General features: G+C 47.6%; 1 protein-coding gene across 3 annotated transcripts in view; it reads right to left on the reverse strand.

Moving 5' to 3' along the window:
* Nucleotides 1-1,092: 1,092 nt before the first annotated feature.
* PKM (pyruvate kinase M1/2) overlaps nucleotides 1,093-18,249 on the reverse strand; it is a 47,430-nt gene continuing 30,273 nt past the window's right edge. For all 3 annotated transcript variants that reach the window (XM_032232779.1, XM_032232780.1, XM_032232778.1), the window contains 8 exons: nucleotides 17,866-17,997; nucleotides 16,591-16,777; nucleotides 14,294-14,564; nucleotides 12,347-12,497; nucleotides 10,702-10,854; nucleotides 5,453-5,619; nucleotides 3,392-3,573; nucleotides 1,093-2,267 (listed from right to left, as the gene is read on the reverse strand). In XM_032232779.1, coding sequence (XP_032088670.1) covers nucleotides 2,161-2,267; nucleotides 3,392-3,573; nucleotides 5,453-5,619; nucleotides 10,702-10,854; nucleotides 12,347-12,497; nucleotides 14,294-14,564; nucleotides 16,591-16,777; nucleotides 17,866-17,997 — 1,350 coding nt within the window. In that variant the 3' untranslated portion in view covers nucleotides 1,093-2,160. The remainder of the gene's footprint in view (nucleotides 2,268-3,391; nucleotides 3,574-5,452; nucleotides 5,620-10,701; nucleotides 10,855-12,346; nucleotides 12,498-14,293; nucleotides 14,565-16,590; nucleotides 16,778-17,865; nucleotides 17,998-18,249) is intronic.

Raw genomic sequence — 18,249 nt, forward strand, 5'->3', positions numbered from 1 at the left:
GGTTAGGGTGCAGTACTGCAGGCCACTTCAGCTGCTATCTGCAGTTCAAATCTCACCGGCTCAAGGTTGACTCAGCCTTCCATCCTTCCGAGGTGGGTGAAATGAGGACCCAGACTGTGGGGGCGATATGCTGACTTTGTAAACCAGGGCGATATGCTGACTTTGTAAACCGCTTAGAGAGGGCTGAAAGCCCTACGAAGCGGTATATAAGTCTAACTGCTATTGCTATTATCTCCTTTAAAATGGAATTTCTGATCCCAATTGTGGTATTGCTGCGTTTTAAGTACATAATTCCTGAGCTAGAATGGCCTATGTAGCAGATAGGTAAATAATTTGTCTTAAGCAGAAGGAGCAGCAAAGCTGCTCCTTTGGGGCCCTAATCTATCCACAAACTTTGTCCCAGTTTTTAATTTTGTAAAAATTAAATAATGGGCATTGTGTCTTGCAAAGTTCCAGCTTCTACCACTGGTTTTTTTTGTTTTTTGTTTTGTCTGTGGGAACCCATTTAGGCCCAACACAATAATTAAACAAAGGGTTGCTGTAAGCTATGGCTTTGTCTGGCCGGTCATCCGAGGTGAAAGGAAGAAAGGCAGAACAGAGCAAGCTCACCAGGGAGTTTTCAATACCCATCTCTATTTCTGCGACGTTGAAGTCCAACTATTTTCGCGTCTATAGCTACACATTTTAGCAATGTAAAGATGAAATAACAGGAATTCCTAATAGCTTTTATCTTCCTTTGTTATGTGCAAAAAAACAAACTCAAAGGAGAAACTATACATACTAAACCAGTGTTTCTCAACCGTGGCAACTTGAAGATGTCTGGACTTCAAGTCCCAGAATTCCCCAGCCAGCGGTTGCGTTTTCCATCGCAACTTTTTTCCCCTGCTATTTGAGGTGTGGAAGGGAAGACGGCGGGCTCAATTTGTACCATGATTGCAGAAGAGGAAGTGATATTTTAATTACCGCTTGAACCAAAGGCCATTTCAGGAGGATGGGGCCAGTCATACTCTTTTCAAAGCCCTTCCCCGGTTCATTTTTTATTTCTCATGCAACCCAGCAGCGGATTGGTAAACTTCAAAACAGGAAAAAGGATGGGTTGAACTCTGCTTTATTGATGTAAATAAAGTGGCATCTTGACAATCCGATGCATCTCTTTTTTAACGGCAGGTAATGTATAGAGAAGAGTTACGGAGCGCACTGTCGGGAAGCGTGACTCAACTGAAACACAAGACAGCTCAACAACAGCGGCACAAGCAACCTTGGGTAGCTTCGGTTGGGCGGAGTGCAGTGACGGGAACAATTCCGGCGGCCTGCCTGGCTCGTTCGCCTTCAGTTTCGTAAGCAACGTTTGGGTTTTCCTCAAATCTTCCTATCCTGTCAAAAACCAGCGCAATCTATTCCTGAACCAACCCACTGTGAAAATATATTCTGATATCCCTTGGGTACAGGCAAGGAGGAACAAGGGAGTTAAATTTGCTTTCTAAAACTTCCCAGGGGCAGGAGAGGGGGCTCTCGTGTCAACCCCTACTGGAGTGTGTGTGTCGATCTGATGGAGGTCAGGAGCATCCTGCTTACGAGGGAATGAGCATTCTTGGTGTATCTCGTGGCAAGGACCAGAGTGAGCCCCTCCAAAATCGAGCCAACTACAGTGTAGCAGAGCTCGTGAGTGGAGTGTTTTGGCAGAGTGTTGACAACACAGACTTACAGAAAGGAAGAGAGGCTGGGAAGGTGAGATTTAGGACAAAGTGGGACGCCAAGCCTCGCCTACAATGCCGTACTAAATAAGCCAGCCGGGATTCCTAGTTTCCCTGCAAAGCGGATCGCTCCAGAAGAAAAACAGGGCGATTCCCGGCTGCTGCCCGGATCATACTGGCTTCCTAACAAATAAGGCGGGATAGCCTGGGACAAGGAAGAAATGGGGGGAGGGGGAGGTTCCACTTATCAAACTATTTCAAGTATTTCTAAATTGAAGTCTCTCTCTTTCCCCCCCCACCCCTTCGTCCCCACCCCCGAGTTACTGCACTCAATGGCTTAGGGCAGTCACTACTACCCGCTCTACAGATAAAGAACAAAATGGCAAGCTGTTGCTGGTCTAATGCGAGAGAGGCAGGGGAGGTTGGCGAGACAGGAGGAGGGGGTGTTCGTCGCCACGGATCCCTTTTACTGGACAGGCACTACACGCATGGTGTTGGTGTAACCGGATCCAGGGCGCCAGCCGGTAAGCACGATGACCAGATCGCCTGACTTGAAGAATCCACGAGCTTTGCCTGGAACAGCAACAAAAGAGGAAAAGTGAGGAAGCAAGAGGGGTTAATGTGGAATCCCCAGATAGTCCTTTTGACTTATGACTGGTTCGCTTAATGACCATCTTTAATAGCAACAGCACTTAAAGATTTATATACCGCTTTACATGCTTTGCAGCCCTCTCTAAGCGGTTTACAGAATCAGCCTCCTGCCCCCAACAATCTGAGTCCTCGTTTTACCCACCTCAGGAGGATGGAAGGCTGAGGCAACCTTAAGCCATTCAGGATCAAACTGCTGGCAGTTGGCAGAGTTAGTCTGCAATGCTGCATTGTAACCACTGTGCCATCACGGCTCTTCCTTCCTTCCAACTTAGCAACAGCACTTACATACTGCTTCACAGTGCTTTACAGCCCTAAGCAAGGTGGTGCAGTGGTTAGGGTGCAGTACTGCAGGCTACTTCAGCTGCTATCTGCAGTTCAAATCTCACCGGCTCAAGGTGGACTCAGCCTTCCATCCTTCCGAGGTGGGTGAAATGAGGACCCAGACTGTGGGGGCGATATGCTGACTCTGTAAACCACTTAGAGAGGGCTGAAAGCCCTACGAAGCGGTATATAAGTCGAACTGCTATTGCTATTTATAGAGTTAGCATATAACCCCCCAAAACCTGGGTCCTCATTTTACCCACTTCGGAAGGATGGGAGGCTGAGTCAACCTTGAGCGTGGTGAGATTCGAGCTGCCAAATTGCAGGCAGCTGGCAGTCAGCAGAAGAAGCCTGCAGTAAGAGTACTGCCTGTAGTGGAATGGCTGAATTTTATACCCACAATGCTGGGCACGTTAGTTTTATTGCTGGAGTGTACCTATGGTGGCGTACAACAGAAGCCTTTAAACTTGGCAGCCTTAAGACTTGTGGACTTCAACTCCCAGAATTCCATAGTCAGTATGGCTGGCTGGCTTGGGAATTCTGCAAGTTGAAGTTCACAGGTCTTTAAAAAGTTGCCAAGTTTGGAGAGCGCCCCCTGCTTTACCACCACCACCCCAAATGTTACTAGTTTCTGGAAAGTGCATTTTCACAGCAGTAGCTCCCTTCGGCTTCCATGCTCCTCTTGCGGGAAGGGTTAAACCCGCGACTCATAAATGACTTCTTACCAACATTCATGCCCAAGTTGACGCGGAGATCGACGTCTTCAGCCCATGCATCCAGGGCTGTGTCCTTGCACAACACGGGGAAAATGCCACGGTAGAGGTGGGCCTGGCGGGCGGCCTGAGCATTACGGGTCACAGCAATGATGGGGGCCCGTGGTCGGTACCTGGACACCAGGTGGGCAGATCTGGAAAAGATTTGGGAAGCTTAAATCATCTTCACCGCTGACAGCTGGCTTCAACACAGCACACAATTCTACAGGTGCGGTTTTGCTTCGAAAAGCGGGGAGGAACAAAGGGTGGAAAAAGACACCCTCAGACTGATACATGCAGATCGTGATTTCAACTGTTCTAATATTACTGTGTTTTTCAGAGTATAAGACGCATCAAGATTTTGAAGAGGCAAATTAAAAAAAGGGGGTTTTACACTCTGCAGACCTCCCCAAAATGGTCCGTTTTTTGTAAAAACGGGCCCATTCTTCTTCAAAAAAAGAGGGCATGAATAGCCTTTCAGTGGCGTATAGAGTGCTCCTGGGGGCTGGGGCAAAAATGAGCAAAAAACAGCCTGTTTTTCGCTCAATTTTTGCCCTCCCCAGCCCCCAGGAGCACTCTGCAAGCCTCCTAAAGGCTCTGCAGGGCCATTTTTACAAAGGGGCGGGATTTTGGGAGGCAAAAAAATGCTGTATTCAGTGTATAAGATGCACCCAGATTTTCAGCCTCTTTTTTGAGGCAAAAGCTGCGTCTTATACTCCGAAAAATACGGAATTTTAAAAATATTGGTTCCCAGGAGGAAACAACCAGTCTACAGAATTAGCATTCTAAATGGAATATTGTTGGTTTCTCTTTCCAATTTCCCTCATCATCAAGCATTTGCAAATAAGGCAATTGGGTATCTACTAAGAGATCGAAAGCATTTACAGACCTACGATTAGGGAAATACGATCCAGAACTAAATTTGCAAAACACGTAAGCAAACAGTAGGTAGGAACCCTTTATGAGAGAAGAAAGGTTAAGCAGGAAGTATGCTCTTATTTCACAAGGTGTGCCAATATAATCCATTATATTGGATTGCTCATTGCAGCTGCTTCTTTTTGTTATTTCCTCCAAATCTGCATTCCGCAGCTGCAAAAATACTCCCCCCCCCCCCGATAATCCTTGTTTTGGAAAATCAATCATTTAGAACTCTGCATCAATTCTAAATAATAATAGTAATAGTGCAGACATGCTTGATCTGATCTGCAGAAAATAAATTCGCTCTGCAGTTTCAACAGAGATATAAACAAATTGCAGACATGTAACACACTATGTTCAAATATACATTAGTTTAGTATGGTGGCCTGGGTCCCATCAGACACTGAATCACAAGCAAACTCACCCCCTTTAAATGTGCAAAACTGTGTGCTGATAAAAATGAGATCAAAGTTTCAGCGGCACTCTTTTTTGGAGTGAATTACACAGCTGTTGAGCGGTGGGCATTGCCCACTCAATAAATTTGCTGGAGGTTGATGCCCTGGGAGGCGCCCTCTTTTTAAAAAGCTTTTTAAGACCTTCCCACACAAATTATGAGCCCCGTGAAAATTCCCACTACGCTTTGCTTCTCCTTTCGTTTGCACATGTCCACAGCAAGCCGCCGTTTCATGGTTATTGTCCGAGACAGTTGCTTCTCAACTTTGACAACTTGTTGAGATGTGCAGACTTCAACTCCCAGAATTCCCCAGCCAGCATGAATCCTGGGAGTTGAAGTCCACACTGCCTCAAAAGTTCCGGAGGTTGGGAAACACTGGCACTGCAAGCCTGTGATACACAAACTTAATTATTGACAGTGGTGCATTTGATTTCTTGTCCAACCCTATGCAAAGTTTATTAAAGTTCAGAGTGAAGCTGGAGGACCACCGGCTAAGCTCCTAGAAGGCCTAGTCCAAGGCTACATTAGCAGCGCTTCCATCCAGAGACCAAAAACCTGTGCTTGAGAGGGAGAAAGAGAAGAGGCTCAGAAGCAGGGCGTGTCTGTTATCTGGCCATCCGAGAAAGTCCTCGCGACTTCTGCCAGCACCTTCCGCCTCCTACCTTCCAGACTTGGTGAGCACAATAATGGCCCCGCTGCAGCACTTGAAGGAGGCTTCGACGGCACCCACAGCGGCGGCTTCGGTAGGGTCTCGGTTCAGGGGGGCCAGCCGGCGGAGCTCTTCAAACAATTGTCTGTGAAAGATGGCTGCCTCGGCTTCGCGAGCAATCTACAAGAGCAACAGGCGTTCGGGTGACGGCGTTCACGTCAGGCACCGCTTAGGCGCAAAGAGGGATGGCGGGTCGAGCGGAGAACCAGGGTGGAAGCGACCAAGGTAGGAATCCACCCAGCTGAGCATCTTTGCTGGGACGGGGGGGGACAGAGACGGTCATCCTCCACAAGAGCAGGTGAGTCTTGGCCTCCTTGGTCTGCATCCACCGCCTGGCCTCACCTGGTGCAAGACTTGCCACCTTACCCCACGCCAGTCTGCCAGTGACCAGTGCACTCATTCCTTCATGCACGAACCTCTCTGAGTCTGCTTCGACCTACCTCAAATCCTGCTTGGTTAAGACAGATGGAGACAGGCTGATTTTTTTCTTTTTTAGTTTTAAGAGTGCTGTGAGAGAACCCTAACTAACATGGAGGAGCACCACCTGGAAATTTGCTTTATTTTTATTTTTTTCAGAGCATCTCAAAACGACCATTAACAAATCCTCTAGGCAAGCTTACTTGGTTATTCTGGCTAACTCTGGAGTCCCTACCTGCCGGTGTCGGTCAAAACTATCAGAGCAGAAGCTAAGCACTTAAAAGAGGCCTGCACAGAGCCGACAGCCATGGCATCAGAAGGGTTCCGGCTGATAGAAGTGTGACGGTAAAGTTCTTCAAACAGCTGACGGTGAAAGATTGCGGCCTCGGCCTCCCGAGCTATCTGTAGGCCAAGAGCGAGAGGGAGGGAAGGAGGGGAGGGAAGAGCAACACAGAAAGGAAGGAAAGAGATACATCGAGTGATATGATCATGTCAGTAAGGCAAGAGAGAGTTAATTGCTTATTTGACATGCATGATGACGGTGAGGGTGAGGCAGCAATCGGCTTCCCAAATCTGAACCACCCCCAAAGCCACAAAATCAGCGCTCCAGAGCGGGTGATATCATTCAGGCCACGTGGAAGAGAGATAAGTCGCTCAAATCCACCCAAGGAATACACTAAATCAGAAGGATTCAGGGCATCCACGCTAAGTTCTGATTGCAGAACCAACATGAATGTGCCACCAAACAGGATTTTTTCTTCTTCTTAAAAAACATCCTGAGGTTTGAGGAGTCTGTTGCTGCACCACCCTAATTTTTAGCAGGAAACCAAGTCTCTCAATTTGGCTGGAGAGCTTCCACTTTAAAGAGAATCTGCCAGCTGCTTTGTTAAGAATTCAACCCAACTTAGATAGCTTCCCTTCCGGGGCAGGGTTCAAGTAATCGCTTTTCCCCGAGAAACTGTCAATCCCAAAGATGATTAATTTTCAACAGAGATATATTGAACTTGTATGTCCCTCCCGTTTCAGGAATTAAGCTTATACGTGGGTTCTTCGCAGCCAAAAGTTGAGACTTGGGTAGCATTTTTAAAGCATGCAGAGTTCCAGATTATTATAACTAGGCAGTTAAGGTAAGAGTCGATAAGGATTATTTGCAACGTGATACACATTAGGGAAAGCAGCATAATCGAGTTTTGGAAATGACACTTTTTACAGTACCTTAAGCCCCCAAGGATCAAGATTAATGTGATTTTTACAAAGGTCGGTAGACGGAGAAGATGATACAAAGCCAGAAACCCACCATGATACAGATGGTTAGTCTCAGCAGAGGTGACTCTTAGAAGCTGTATCTTTAAAGGCAACCTGAAATACTCTCTTCTGGGAATCTGTTACAGCAGCAGATCTGTTCTCTCAAAGACGAGGTTGTGAATGTGTGTCTGGCTTCAAACCAGAGATAGGAGGCTAACGAGAGGGAAGGCACCCCCCTCCTGCCTCTATAAAGACAAAATTCCTCTTTATTTTGTCATCCTAGGAAAAGCATGTTCCAATTATAATTCAAAAACACTTTTAACAGCCTTAAGGGTTTTCAATATCCTTCAAGTCGCTAAATCAGGCTGTTCTTTCCCCCCTCTTATTTCAAAATATTATAATTTCAATGTTTACATATTGAAAATGAAGGTGTCCGGAAAAACATCTTGTGGGCAAGCAATTCTCCTGAGATACTTATGGCAAACAGGACACTTGTTTCTATATCTTAAAAGTCAGTTAAATTTAACACACCCCAGCAAGGGGTTGAGGGCAGTGGTGGAATTCAGCCGGTTCGCACCTATTCAGGAGAACCGGTTGTTCACTTTCTAGCAGTTTGGAGAACCGGTTGTTGGAATAAATCTCGTTTTTTTCCCACTTTACAGGGCTAATCCTGTAAGGAAGGCAGGGAGGAAACATTCTGGTGTTGTTTCTAGCCTAATCTTTATTGCCCTGTTTACAGAAACCGCCTCTCCGGTTAACCCTTATTCCATTGTAACAGCTAAGGCGAAGCCCCCATCGACCTGAGTGACGTTGAGTTGGCCACGCCTGCATGGTCACATGACCACTGAGCCACGCCCACCCAGCTAGTCATTAGGGCAGAGAACTGGTTGTTAAATTATTTGAATTCCACCACTGGTTGAAGGGGCTCCTAAGATCTTCGTGTGTATTTCTCAAATAAAAATAAGAGAAGAGGAGGAAGGTTGAATTTTAACTTTCGTCTCTGAATGCCATTAAAAAGCAGGTCAACTTTTCTGGGTGTAAATGTTTCGGGCTGGTGCCAGAATGTTCTTCAACAAGCCATTTTGGAGGTTTGAATCAACCCTCCAGGGTCCCAATACTCTGGAAGAGCTTCTGTACCAGTTAGGTGGTCACGGATTAATATTCCCTCAAGTTCATCCAGCCTTTTGGCCCTAAATCAGGGGGGGCCTCCGACCTGTGGGGCGCGGGGCCACTAGTGGGCCATGAAGGGTTTGCAGCTCTGGCCATGGAAATGGCCAGCAAGCCAGTGCATGTATGCATGCTCCATCTGCTGTGAGAGGCAGCTGCACACTGCTCACACAAAGGGAGCTGCGGGCTTGCCGGCCTAACCCTAACACATACATACGCCGGCCCAGGAAACATTGGGGCAATCTATCCTAAATGATTTGAAAGCAGATGGAAAGATAGAGAGGCTGTGGAAAGCTATTGGGGTACGTGCTCGTTTCAACAAAAGACGGGTTTTAGGGGATTAGTATGACAACATAATCATGCTTTTGGCCTTGGGGATCGTTCTCTACTTCGGTGTGATGGAGGTTATCACATGGAGGTTATCAAGAGGAACTCGGCCCAAGCCGAGAGGCAGCGTTAATAGTATCCTTCTCGTACAGCAGGGGAGCTCCTTTGAGGAAGCTAACTAACCTGACGTTGCAGCTGACGGTAGTAGGTTATAAGGCTGTTGTAATCCACAGCAAACAGCCAAGGCAATCAGTGCTTTCAATTCTGGTATTTGGTGCTAGTTTTGTCAAGGGGGAAAACTACAAAATTCCAAAGCAGATCAGAGAAGGTCTCTGGCAGTTTACGAGGTCAGTCATGCACACTTTTGTCAATCGGGTAACTCTTCCAAGAGCACAATAGCTCAGCGGAAGTAAAATCCAAGGGACCATCCCAGTCCCACCCACCCACCCACCCCTGTCCCGGTCCCAAGGAAGGTTCCAGGGCTGAGACAGTAGTGAGTGTGGGATTCAGACTCACATATTTCCACATTGTGGATTTCCTCCCCCCCACCCCCCACGCAACATAAAGAACCCAAGTGACTTTTAAACCCCAGATACCGTATTTTTCAGAGTATAAGACGCTCCGAAGTATAAGATGCACCTAGCTTTTGGGGAGGAAAACAATGGTGGTGGTGGGGGGAAATCTGCCTCTGCCTTCCCAGCAATTTGCCTCCTTGCAACGCACAGCAAACAGTACAAAGGATATGTACACCGTGGTGTTACATTTCAGACTATACTTGTACAGCTGCTGTTAAAATTGATGTGGGTTTCTGGAATTCTCTGCTCTTTAAAAGAAGATACACTAGCACTGGGCCTCTTCAGATCAAGCATTTGTTTTAAAAAGCTTCTTCATTTTGTTAAGCTGTCTAGAACAATAATAAAGCAGTCTTTAAAAAAATAAGTCTAATAATTGTGAACGTTCTATAGGCATTTATAGCTGACACCTCTCCTCGCAGCAAACAGCCTGATTAGCGCAAGGGAAAAAAAAATCTTCCTCTGCCTCCCAGCAATTTTCCCCTTGCAGCAAACAGCAAGTTTCACTTTCAGTTTCAGCAGGGGCCTCCAGATGAGCAGCTGTTTCAGGCTGCAGGGATTGCCATAGCCTATTGCGGTTCCACCACAAAACCGCGCTCGACTAAACCGCGCTCGACTAACCGCGTAGCTGACGTCATCAACAGGGCGACAACAGCGTGGAGACAGAAGCACGCTGTAAACCCTAAACCTAAAATTAACCCCTAAACCTAACCCCCCTAAACCTAACCCTAACCCTAACTCTTAACCTAACCCTAAACCTTAATCTAACCCTAAACCTAACCCTAACTCTTACCTTAAGTTGAATCGGCTTGCTTTCAAAGCGCTATTTAAAGCACCCTTCTTTCTCCGCGCTGGCTGTTGTCGCCCTGTTGATGACGTCAGCGACACGGTTTAATCGGGCGCGGCTTAGTCGAGCGCGGTTTTGACGGGTCACGGCCTATTGCAGCCTCTGCAAGCCCCATTTTCCCCTTCGCTGCAAGGAGGTAAATTGCTGGGAGGCAGAGGCCAAAGGGTGGGAGCTGGTGGGTGGGTGGGGCTACACTCAGTGTATATTCTCACCATCTTTTTTTGGGGGGGGGAGGCGTGTCTTATACTCCGAAAAATACGGAAATTAAACCATGGAGATCAACATGCAAGGGACCAAGGTGATTCTCTTGAACAGGAGGGATCTGGACAGCTTGGGCAACCCAAGGGGCAGGTGAAAGGGTCCCAAGCTTTGCAAATCTTACTAGATTCCCACTCCAGATGTTACACCAGCATGCCCATGAGAAAGCCGTTATCTTCTTCAAATAGGGCTCACCTTCTCCAGATAGGCCATACTTTTAACTTTCTGGAGTTAATTATCTGGAGGATATGACCAGCCACCGCTGGGTATAAATGCTAGCTACTAGCCTGGGAAAGGATGTGTTGGGATGGGCTACTGGGAGGGAGAGCCGGTGCTTCTAAAGCGGCCAGTGTTGAAGGGACAACTTACCAGGTGCTGCATCTGGACGGCTTCCAGGGGATAATCTCCTTTGGCTGTTTCTCCGGACAGCATGATACAGTCGGCTCCGTCCAGCACAGCATTGGCAACGTCGCTTCCTTCCGCACGGGTCGGGCGGGGCTTCTTGATCATGCTCTCCAACATCTGGCAGGGAAAATGAACGTTACGCGCTCCGTGCTTTTAAAGGATCTCGTTTTTAAAGGCTCTCGCAGCGAAAAGGCGAAGCTGATTCAGCCTCAAACAAATCTCGAAACCTCTGCCGTCTCCACGCTTACAGTCCCTCTTAAGAGTCCTTAGCTAAAATTCTAATTCCAAGCTACCTTTGGAGGAGAATCACCTTATTGTTGAGAGAGGTCTTGTTCCCATCGTTCAATAGGGTTAAGGCTTTTTGCGTAAGTGTTTTCAGCTTTGCAATCACTAGTTTATTTTTAAGAGGCTTTGAAGCAGCGTTACAGCTTTTGGTAACATCATGGATACTTTGGGACAAGTTTAGAGGGGTCTCTTGTGTGTGTGTCTGTCTGTGTGTGTGTTTAGATTCCTGAATTAGCCACTAGCTTTAGGATGCCCTAAAGGTAAAGGTTCCCCTGAAGAAGGCGGGGCTTAGCAGTGAGAAGACGGAGTTTCAGGCTATTCCTGAAATTCCCCTATTCCGAAGGAAATTGGACGGGTCGTTTCGGACCCAAGCTGTCCCGGAGAGACAGTGAAAGGTTGGAGGAGATCCAGTGACCTCAGAGACGTTCGCAAAGTCTCTGGGGGGCTTGGAATTTAACCTCCTTTGCCAGTTCCTTCTGGATTAGCTGTAAGCTAACCGAAACTGCAGGTTGCCCCTATCTGCTAGTCTAGGCTGGCTATTCCGGCAGGCAGTGGCTGTTGACCTCTTGACTGAGGTCCAGCCCCAATTACACTGGGTGCATGATGTGCTTTCTTTTAATTTGTTTTTCTCCGTTTGTTTTTAACTTTTCACTTTTAAAATTTATTTTCTGTAAGCCGCCCGGAGTCCTTCGGGATTGGCCGGCCTATAAATTTATTAAATCAATCAATCAATCAATCAGGCATCCTCAAAACTATGGCACACGGGCCGGATATGGCACGCCAATGCAAAATATCTGGCCCGTGGAGTGGGGTGGAAAGCAGCTGCCAGCTTGTAAAGAAGTGCTTTAAAAGTCTTTAAAAACAACCTTTCAGATGTTTTTCACAACCATGTGATCCATTAAAAGTCTTTAAAAGTCATTAAGTCTTTAAAAACAGCCTTTTCAGATGTTTTTCACAGCCATGTGATCTAGGGCCGGTGGGTGAGTAGGGAAGGGGCTGCTTTTAAAGTAGCGCTTAATAAGTGAGTGAGTGGGTGGATGAAGGACATGTAAAAAAATCTAAGGATGTTCTGCTGAATATCGACCCCAGTTGCTAGGCAAGTTCAAATCCTTAATTCTAGGCTAACCTGTAGGATGCCCTAAGGACGGTTCCAGACAAAGCTTTCAATTTATTTTGGTGGTATTTCAGGCACCCCATTAAACTCTGCCCTCTTTCATTTCCCTTAGTGATACGGGCACAAGAGGCCATATTAAGAACTGCCAGGCAGGAGAATTCTCACGTGCTGCTGAACTCTTAAGTGGCTTTGCTCAGAGCCTTCAAATACCTGAGTAGCACAGATAATAGGCTTGCCGGCTCGGTTGCATCGGCCAATCATCATTTTCTGGGCTAGGAAGACTTTTTCGGCTGGAATCTCAATGCCCAGATCACCCCGGGCTACCATGATGCCATCGCTAGCTTCCATGATTTCATCAAATCTGAAAAGCAAAGAGGGAAGGGTTACCAGAGCCACGGTGGCCCAGTGGTTAGAGTGCAGTACTGCAGGCTACTTCTGCTGACTGCCGGCTGACTGCAGTTTGGCAGTTCGAATCTCACCAGGCTCAAGGTTGACTCAGCCTTCCGTCCTTCCGAGGTGGGTAAAACAAGGACCCAGATTGTTGGGGGCAATATGTTGAGTCTGTAAACCGTTTAGAGAGGGCTGTAAAGCCCTGTGAAGCGGTATGTAAGTCTAAGTGCTATTGCTACCTTCCTTCATCCCTCCCTTTCCCGGTGGCTCAGTGGTTGGAATACAGTATTGCAGGCTGGATCTGCCCAAAGCCAAGAGTTCGATCCTGACAGGCTCAAGATTGACTCAGCCTGTAAAACCCTGTGAAACAGTATATACCATAAGTATATTTACAATACTGTAAATATACAGGATTGCCATTTTCTTTCCTTCCTTCCTTCTTTCCTTCCTTCCCATTGGTTAGAATGCAATATTGCAGGCTCACTCTGCTCACTGCCATGAGTTCGATCCTCACAGGCTCAAAGTCAACTCGGCCTCCCATCCTTCCGAGGTGGGTAAAACGAGGACCCAGATTGTTGGGGGCAATATGCTGACTCTGTAAACCTCTTAGAGAGGGCTGTAAAGCATTGTGAAGTGGTATATAAGTCTAAGTGTTATTGCTATATATTACGGGAAAGGAAGGCAGCGATGCTGGAAGAGAAGCCAAGGACACCCATGTTGGGGAGGGGAAGGCAGTTTTGTTAACTACAGGTGGTCCTCGATTTACAACTCTTAGTGATGGTTCAAAATTACAACAGCACTGAAATAAATGACTTATGACCTTTGTTCACAATTATGACAGTTGCACCATCCCCAGTCATATGACCAGAATTCAGATTGTAGGCAACTGTTTCATATTTATGACGGTTGCTGTGTCCCAGGGTCCCCTTTTGTGGATCTTCTGACAGGCAGTCAATAAGGAAGGCAGATCCACTTAACCACCAGGTTAACGACTGCGGAGATTCACTTAACAACTGTGACAAGAAAACTCAGCAAAGCTCACTTCACCAATGTTACATTTAACAACATAAACGTTGGGCTCGATGGTGGTCGTAAGTCGAGGACTACCTAGGTAGGCATCTATTAGTATACAGCCAGAAAAAAAAAATCCCCAAGTCTGCTGAGCATTTTAGGTCCACCCTTCAGCAGGCCAGTTGTGACATTTTAAAGGAAGTTTTGTGGCCCACCAGAGGAGCTGGCCACAGATTCAGACAGTGAGGAGGCTGGGGAGGAACCTGGGCCAATCCTGGAGTCTGGGGAAGGCTCTGATGAGGGCTCCGTGTCGGAGGCAGAGAGGGGGCCAGAGCCGTATGCCAGTTATCAGCTGCCTTCAGAGTTAGAAATCAGTGAGGCTGACGAACACCTGGAGCCTGTTCCCAGTGTGCGCATACGCAGAATTGCCAGACAAAGGGAACAGCTAAAGAACAATGATCGACTTAGGAGTCAGGCCACAGGTGGACGATGAGTGGCCCCTCCCAGAGGAAATAAAAGAGGAGCAAAAGGGGAGTGGAGTTTGCAGGAGACAATTAGTTCGCTTCATTGGTTCCTGACTCCCTGAGACTCCTTGCCAGGTGTTGCAGAGATCAGCCTGGCAGCGCTCCAAGCCTGATAACGTCTGTGACTGTATATCCTCCCTTGAAAGACTTTGTGGATGTGAATGAGCAGAATTCACAAGAAATTAATCAAAGGGTTTTTTGTCTTGGGAAGCCTCGGTCAGAACAGACTCACCTGCGCACCCCCTCGTGGTTTTCAATCTTGCTGATGATCTTGATGTTCTTCCCCTTCTCCCCAAGCACCCTCCTGACGGCGTGGACGTCATCCGCTTTACGGATGAAGGAAGCAAAAACCATGTCTACGTCCTGCTCCACCCCAAACTTGAGATCCTGGATGTCCTTCTCGGAAACCGCAGGGAGATCGACGGCAGCCCCAGGTAAGTTGACACCCTTTTTGCTACCCAATGACCCGCCGTTCTCCACTTCGGTCATGAGGTAGTCAGCGCCTGCAAAGGATTGGAGACATCAAGAGGGTCACAAATATCTATGGAGATTCCCAATCATCCAGGTCATGGTTGCCCCAAAGATTCTCCCCCCCCCCCCACCACCCAAAAAAGGACACTGGACTTTTTCCTTTGAAAACCTTTTGCTTCTCATCCAAGAAGCTTCCTCAGAAGCGAAGGAGAAAGTCCAGTTGCCTTTTGGAAAGGCACCTTTGGGATCCACAGGGTCACTTTGAACTCTTGTAAGCTCTTGATCTCTTTGCAAAAGAGCTTTGGTCAAACTGGCTCTTATACAGATTACGGTGGAGATCAGAGAACCTTTTTTGGCTCGCCTGCCATAAGTGGGGGGAGCGCAGGGGGGGTCGTGTGCAGGCGTGCCGCACCCATAATGCAATGCGCGACATCTGCGCACTACAGGCGTTCCCCCCATTTTTGCATGCTTTTTTCCGCCTTCCCCAGGCTCCAGAGACTATAGGAGCCCTGGGAGGGCGAAAACGGCCTCTCCTGCCCCCCCGAAGGCTTCAGGGACCTTCAGGAGGCTTCCCTGAACCTTCCGGAGCAGTCAAAACTACCCTCTGAGCAAACGGAAGCCACTTCCACCTTGCTCGGAAGGTTGTTTTGAGGGCCCTTCAAAAGGAAGATGGTTTTGAGGGCATCAAAGCGACCTTCTGAGCAAACCGGAAGTCCGTTCCCGAACTTCCGGTTTGCCCGTAGGGCCGTTTTTTTGCGCTCTGGAGGCTTCAGGGAAGCTCATGAAGCCTCTGGAGGGTGGAGGAGGCTCTTTTCGCCCTCCCCAGGATCCTATAAAGCCTCTGGAGCCTGGGGAGGGCGAAAAATGGCCTTAAAAAAAGGATGAACTCAGCTGGCCAGCGCGCGCATGCCCTGACAAATGGCTTTGCGTGCCACCTGTGGCACGCGTGCCACAAGTTCGCCATCACTTGTGTAGATAATGACTTTTTTCCAATAAGTGAGGGGCATGGTGGCCTAGTGGTGAAGAAGCTCGTCTTACACTTGGGAGGCTGAGAGTTTGACGCTAGGCAATGCCAGATGCTCCTCTATCGGGGCACAAAGATAAAATATCTGCCGCGAACTCCACACAGGCGTCAGGAAGGGCATCCGGCCAGTAAATGCTCAGCTACACGCAGCCACCACAACTCCGCCCCAATAAAAGGAATCACAGGGTCATAAGAAGAAAAAAATAAATTTCAATAAGCCTTTGAGTTGAGATCATTAAGCCACGTTGCATCATTGCAAGGGACTTAAGGGAGGATGCTGTGATTTTGTAAAGTTTGTAGGGAGCCCACCGCACCTGCGGATTTTTTTAAAAGATAGGCCCAACGATATGTTTCCATTGGAGACATTCGGTACGGACATTATTTGGAAGTTGTCTATTAAATTTATGTGCTGCCTGCTGTGGCCCGGCAGGAGCCGTTTGAGCTGCCGCCAGACTCCGACAGCGAGGGGTCTTATGAGTCGGCCCTGGAGGAGGTGGAGGACCCTGGACAGGGTTCTGACTCTGAGCAGGGCGAGGAGAGACTGGTTGGCCACCAGGTGGCGTCTGAGCCTTGGATCAGTGGGGAGGAGACAAGGGAGAGTGATCCAGAGAACACCTGTGAGTTGTTCCGGGATGCACGCCGTCGAAGGGCTACTCGGCGTCAAGAACAACGGTGTAATTACAAGAGGTGATTATGCTCAGCTGATGCTCATTAAGATCCTCTCCTTATAAAAGAGACTGCTTGTGCCACGCCCTTTTGCAGAAGTCAATGTTAAGGACTAACAAGAAACAAACTTGGCAGGCTGGATTGCTGCCAGAGTTTGTTTGCATTGCTGTCAAGTTTTGTAGGACTTGCTGCCAGAGTGCTTATCTTTTTGTTTATGTGGCTTGCAGCCAACGAGAATCTTGACTGATTAAAAGAAACCTTCTCATTTACGTTGGTTTCGGCTTTCGTTCCTGGACGGAAGAGGAGGGTCAAGAACAGCTGCCCATCTCGTTGCAAACAATTCTGGGCAGGAACCCTTTGGAACCTACCTTTCTCCTTAACTTTCAGGGAAATAAGGCCATCGTCCACGTAGATTTTGCTGCCGATGTCCACCACCTTGATGATATTTTTGTAGTCCACCCACAATACATTCTCGTCGCACTTCTCCATGAAAGCGTTGTCGAGAGTCAGTTTCAGAGTTGCACCCTTCTTGAGCTCCACTTCTGCTGTACCACTCTGCAAGCATAAATCAAGTTAATAAATCAAGAGCCGAGGTGGCGCAGTGGTTAGAGTGCAGTACTGCGTGCTACTTCAGCTGATCGCTAGCTGCAGTTCGGTAGTTCAAATTTCACCGGCTCAAGGTTGACTCAGCCTTTCATCCCTTCTGAGGTGGGGAAAATGAGGGCCCAGATTGTTGGGGGGAATAGGCTGACTCTGTAAACCGCTTAGAGAGGGCCGTAAAGCCGTATGTAAGTGCTATTGCTGCTTGCTTTCCTTCCTTCCTTGGGATTACAATGCAGTATTACAGGTTCACTCTGCCCACTGACATGAATTCGATCCTCACAGGCTCAAGGATGACTCATCTTCCATCCTTCTGAGGAGGGTAAAATGAGGACCCAGATTGTTGGGGGCAAGAGGCTGACTCTGTAAACCGCTTAGAGAGGGCTGTAAAAGCACTGTGAAGCGGTATATAAGTCTAAGTGCTATTGCTATTGTCCGTCCTTCCTTCCTCCCTCCCTTCTTTCCTTGTGGCTAGAATGCAGTATTGCAGGTTAACTGCCGACTGCCAGCAGTTTGATCCTGACTGGCTTAAGGTTGACTCAGCCTTCCATCCTTCCAAGGTGGGTATAATGAGGACCCAGATTGTTGGGGACAAGAGGCTGACTCTGTAAACCGCTTAGAGAGGGCTGTAAAAGCACTGTAAAGTGGTATATAAGTCTCAATGCTATTGCTAATACCAAAAAGAGACTCTGTTGCCCCACATTCAAAGACCACCCAAAAGCAACATCTCTGGAAGGGGCAGAAAGCCATCGCTGATACTCCCCCCCCCCCCAAAAAAAATGTCTTGCCACCTCACGGGAACTGGATGGGTGGAACTACCAGCATGGCAGTGGAAGATTGGACAATGTGATGGACTTGTGGGTGTGGGGGCAAGATCATGAACTTTAACTTGGGTGAGGAAAACTGAGAAGCTTCAGATTCGGGTTTTCCCAGATGTGCCAGCATGGCTCTCTTAATAAATTGGAACTTTTGAGTAGTACTTTTGCCTTGGACTCTGATTTAATTTTGGATTTTATTTGGAACGCTGGCAGAAACCCACTTACCCCTTTGATGAGCCCAGTTCGAATCTCAGGTCCCTTAGTATCCAGGGCAACAGCGACGGGTCTGTAGGAAATTGGATCTGAAGCAAAGCTTTCGGTAGCTTGTCTTACATTCTTGATTGTTCCTGCATGATACTAAGAGAGGAACATGCAAACATTAGGTCATGATGAGCAATGGTCTGGTTAGTTTAATCTCGCTGCCTCAATTTGCTAAATACCATCCATTAAACCCACATCTAGGGTTTTGGTTTTGGCTGGGAGAATTGGTTTATGCATATCTTTGAACTTACCAACGCACCATTGGATATAACTCAAGTTAAAAATCAATCCAAGATCCTCCAAGAGACTATTTCAATTAACTACTGACACACCCAAACTCTGCTAATG

Source organism: Thamnophis elegans, chromosome 16, assembly GCF_009769535.1.
Source record: "Thamnophis elegans isolate rThaEle1 chromosome 16, rThaEle1.pri, whole genome shotgun sequence".
NCBI classification, from domain to species: domain Eukaryota; kingdom Metazoa; phylum Chordata; class Lepidosauria; order Squamata; family Colubridae; genus Thamnophis; species Thamnophis elegans.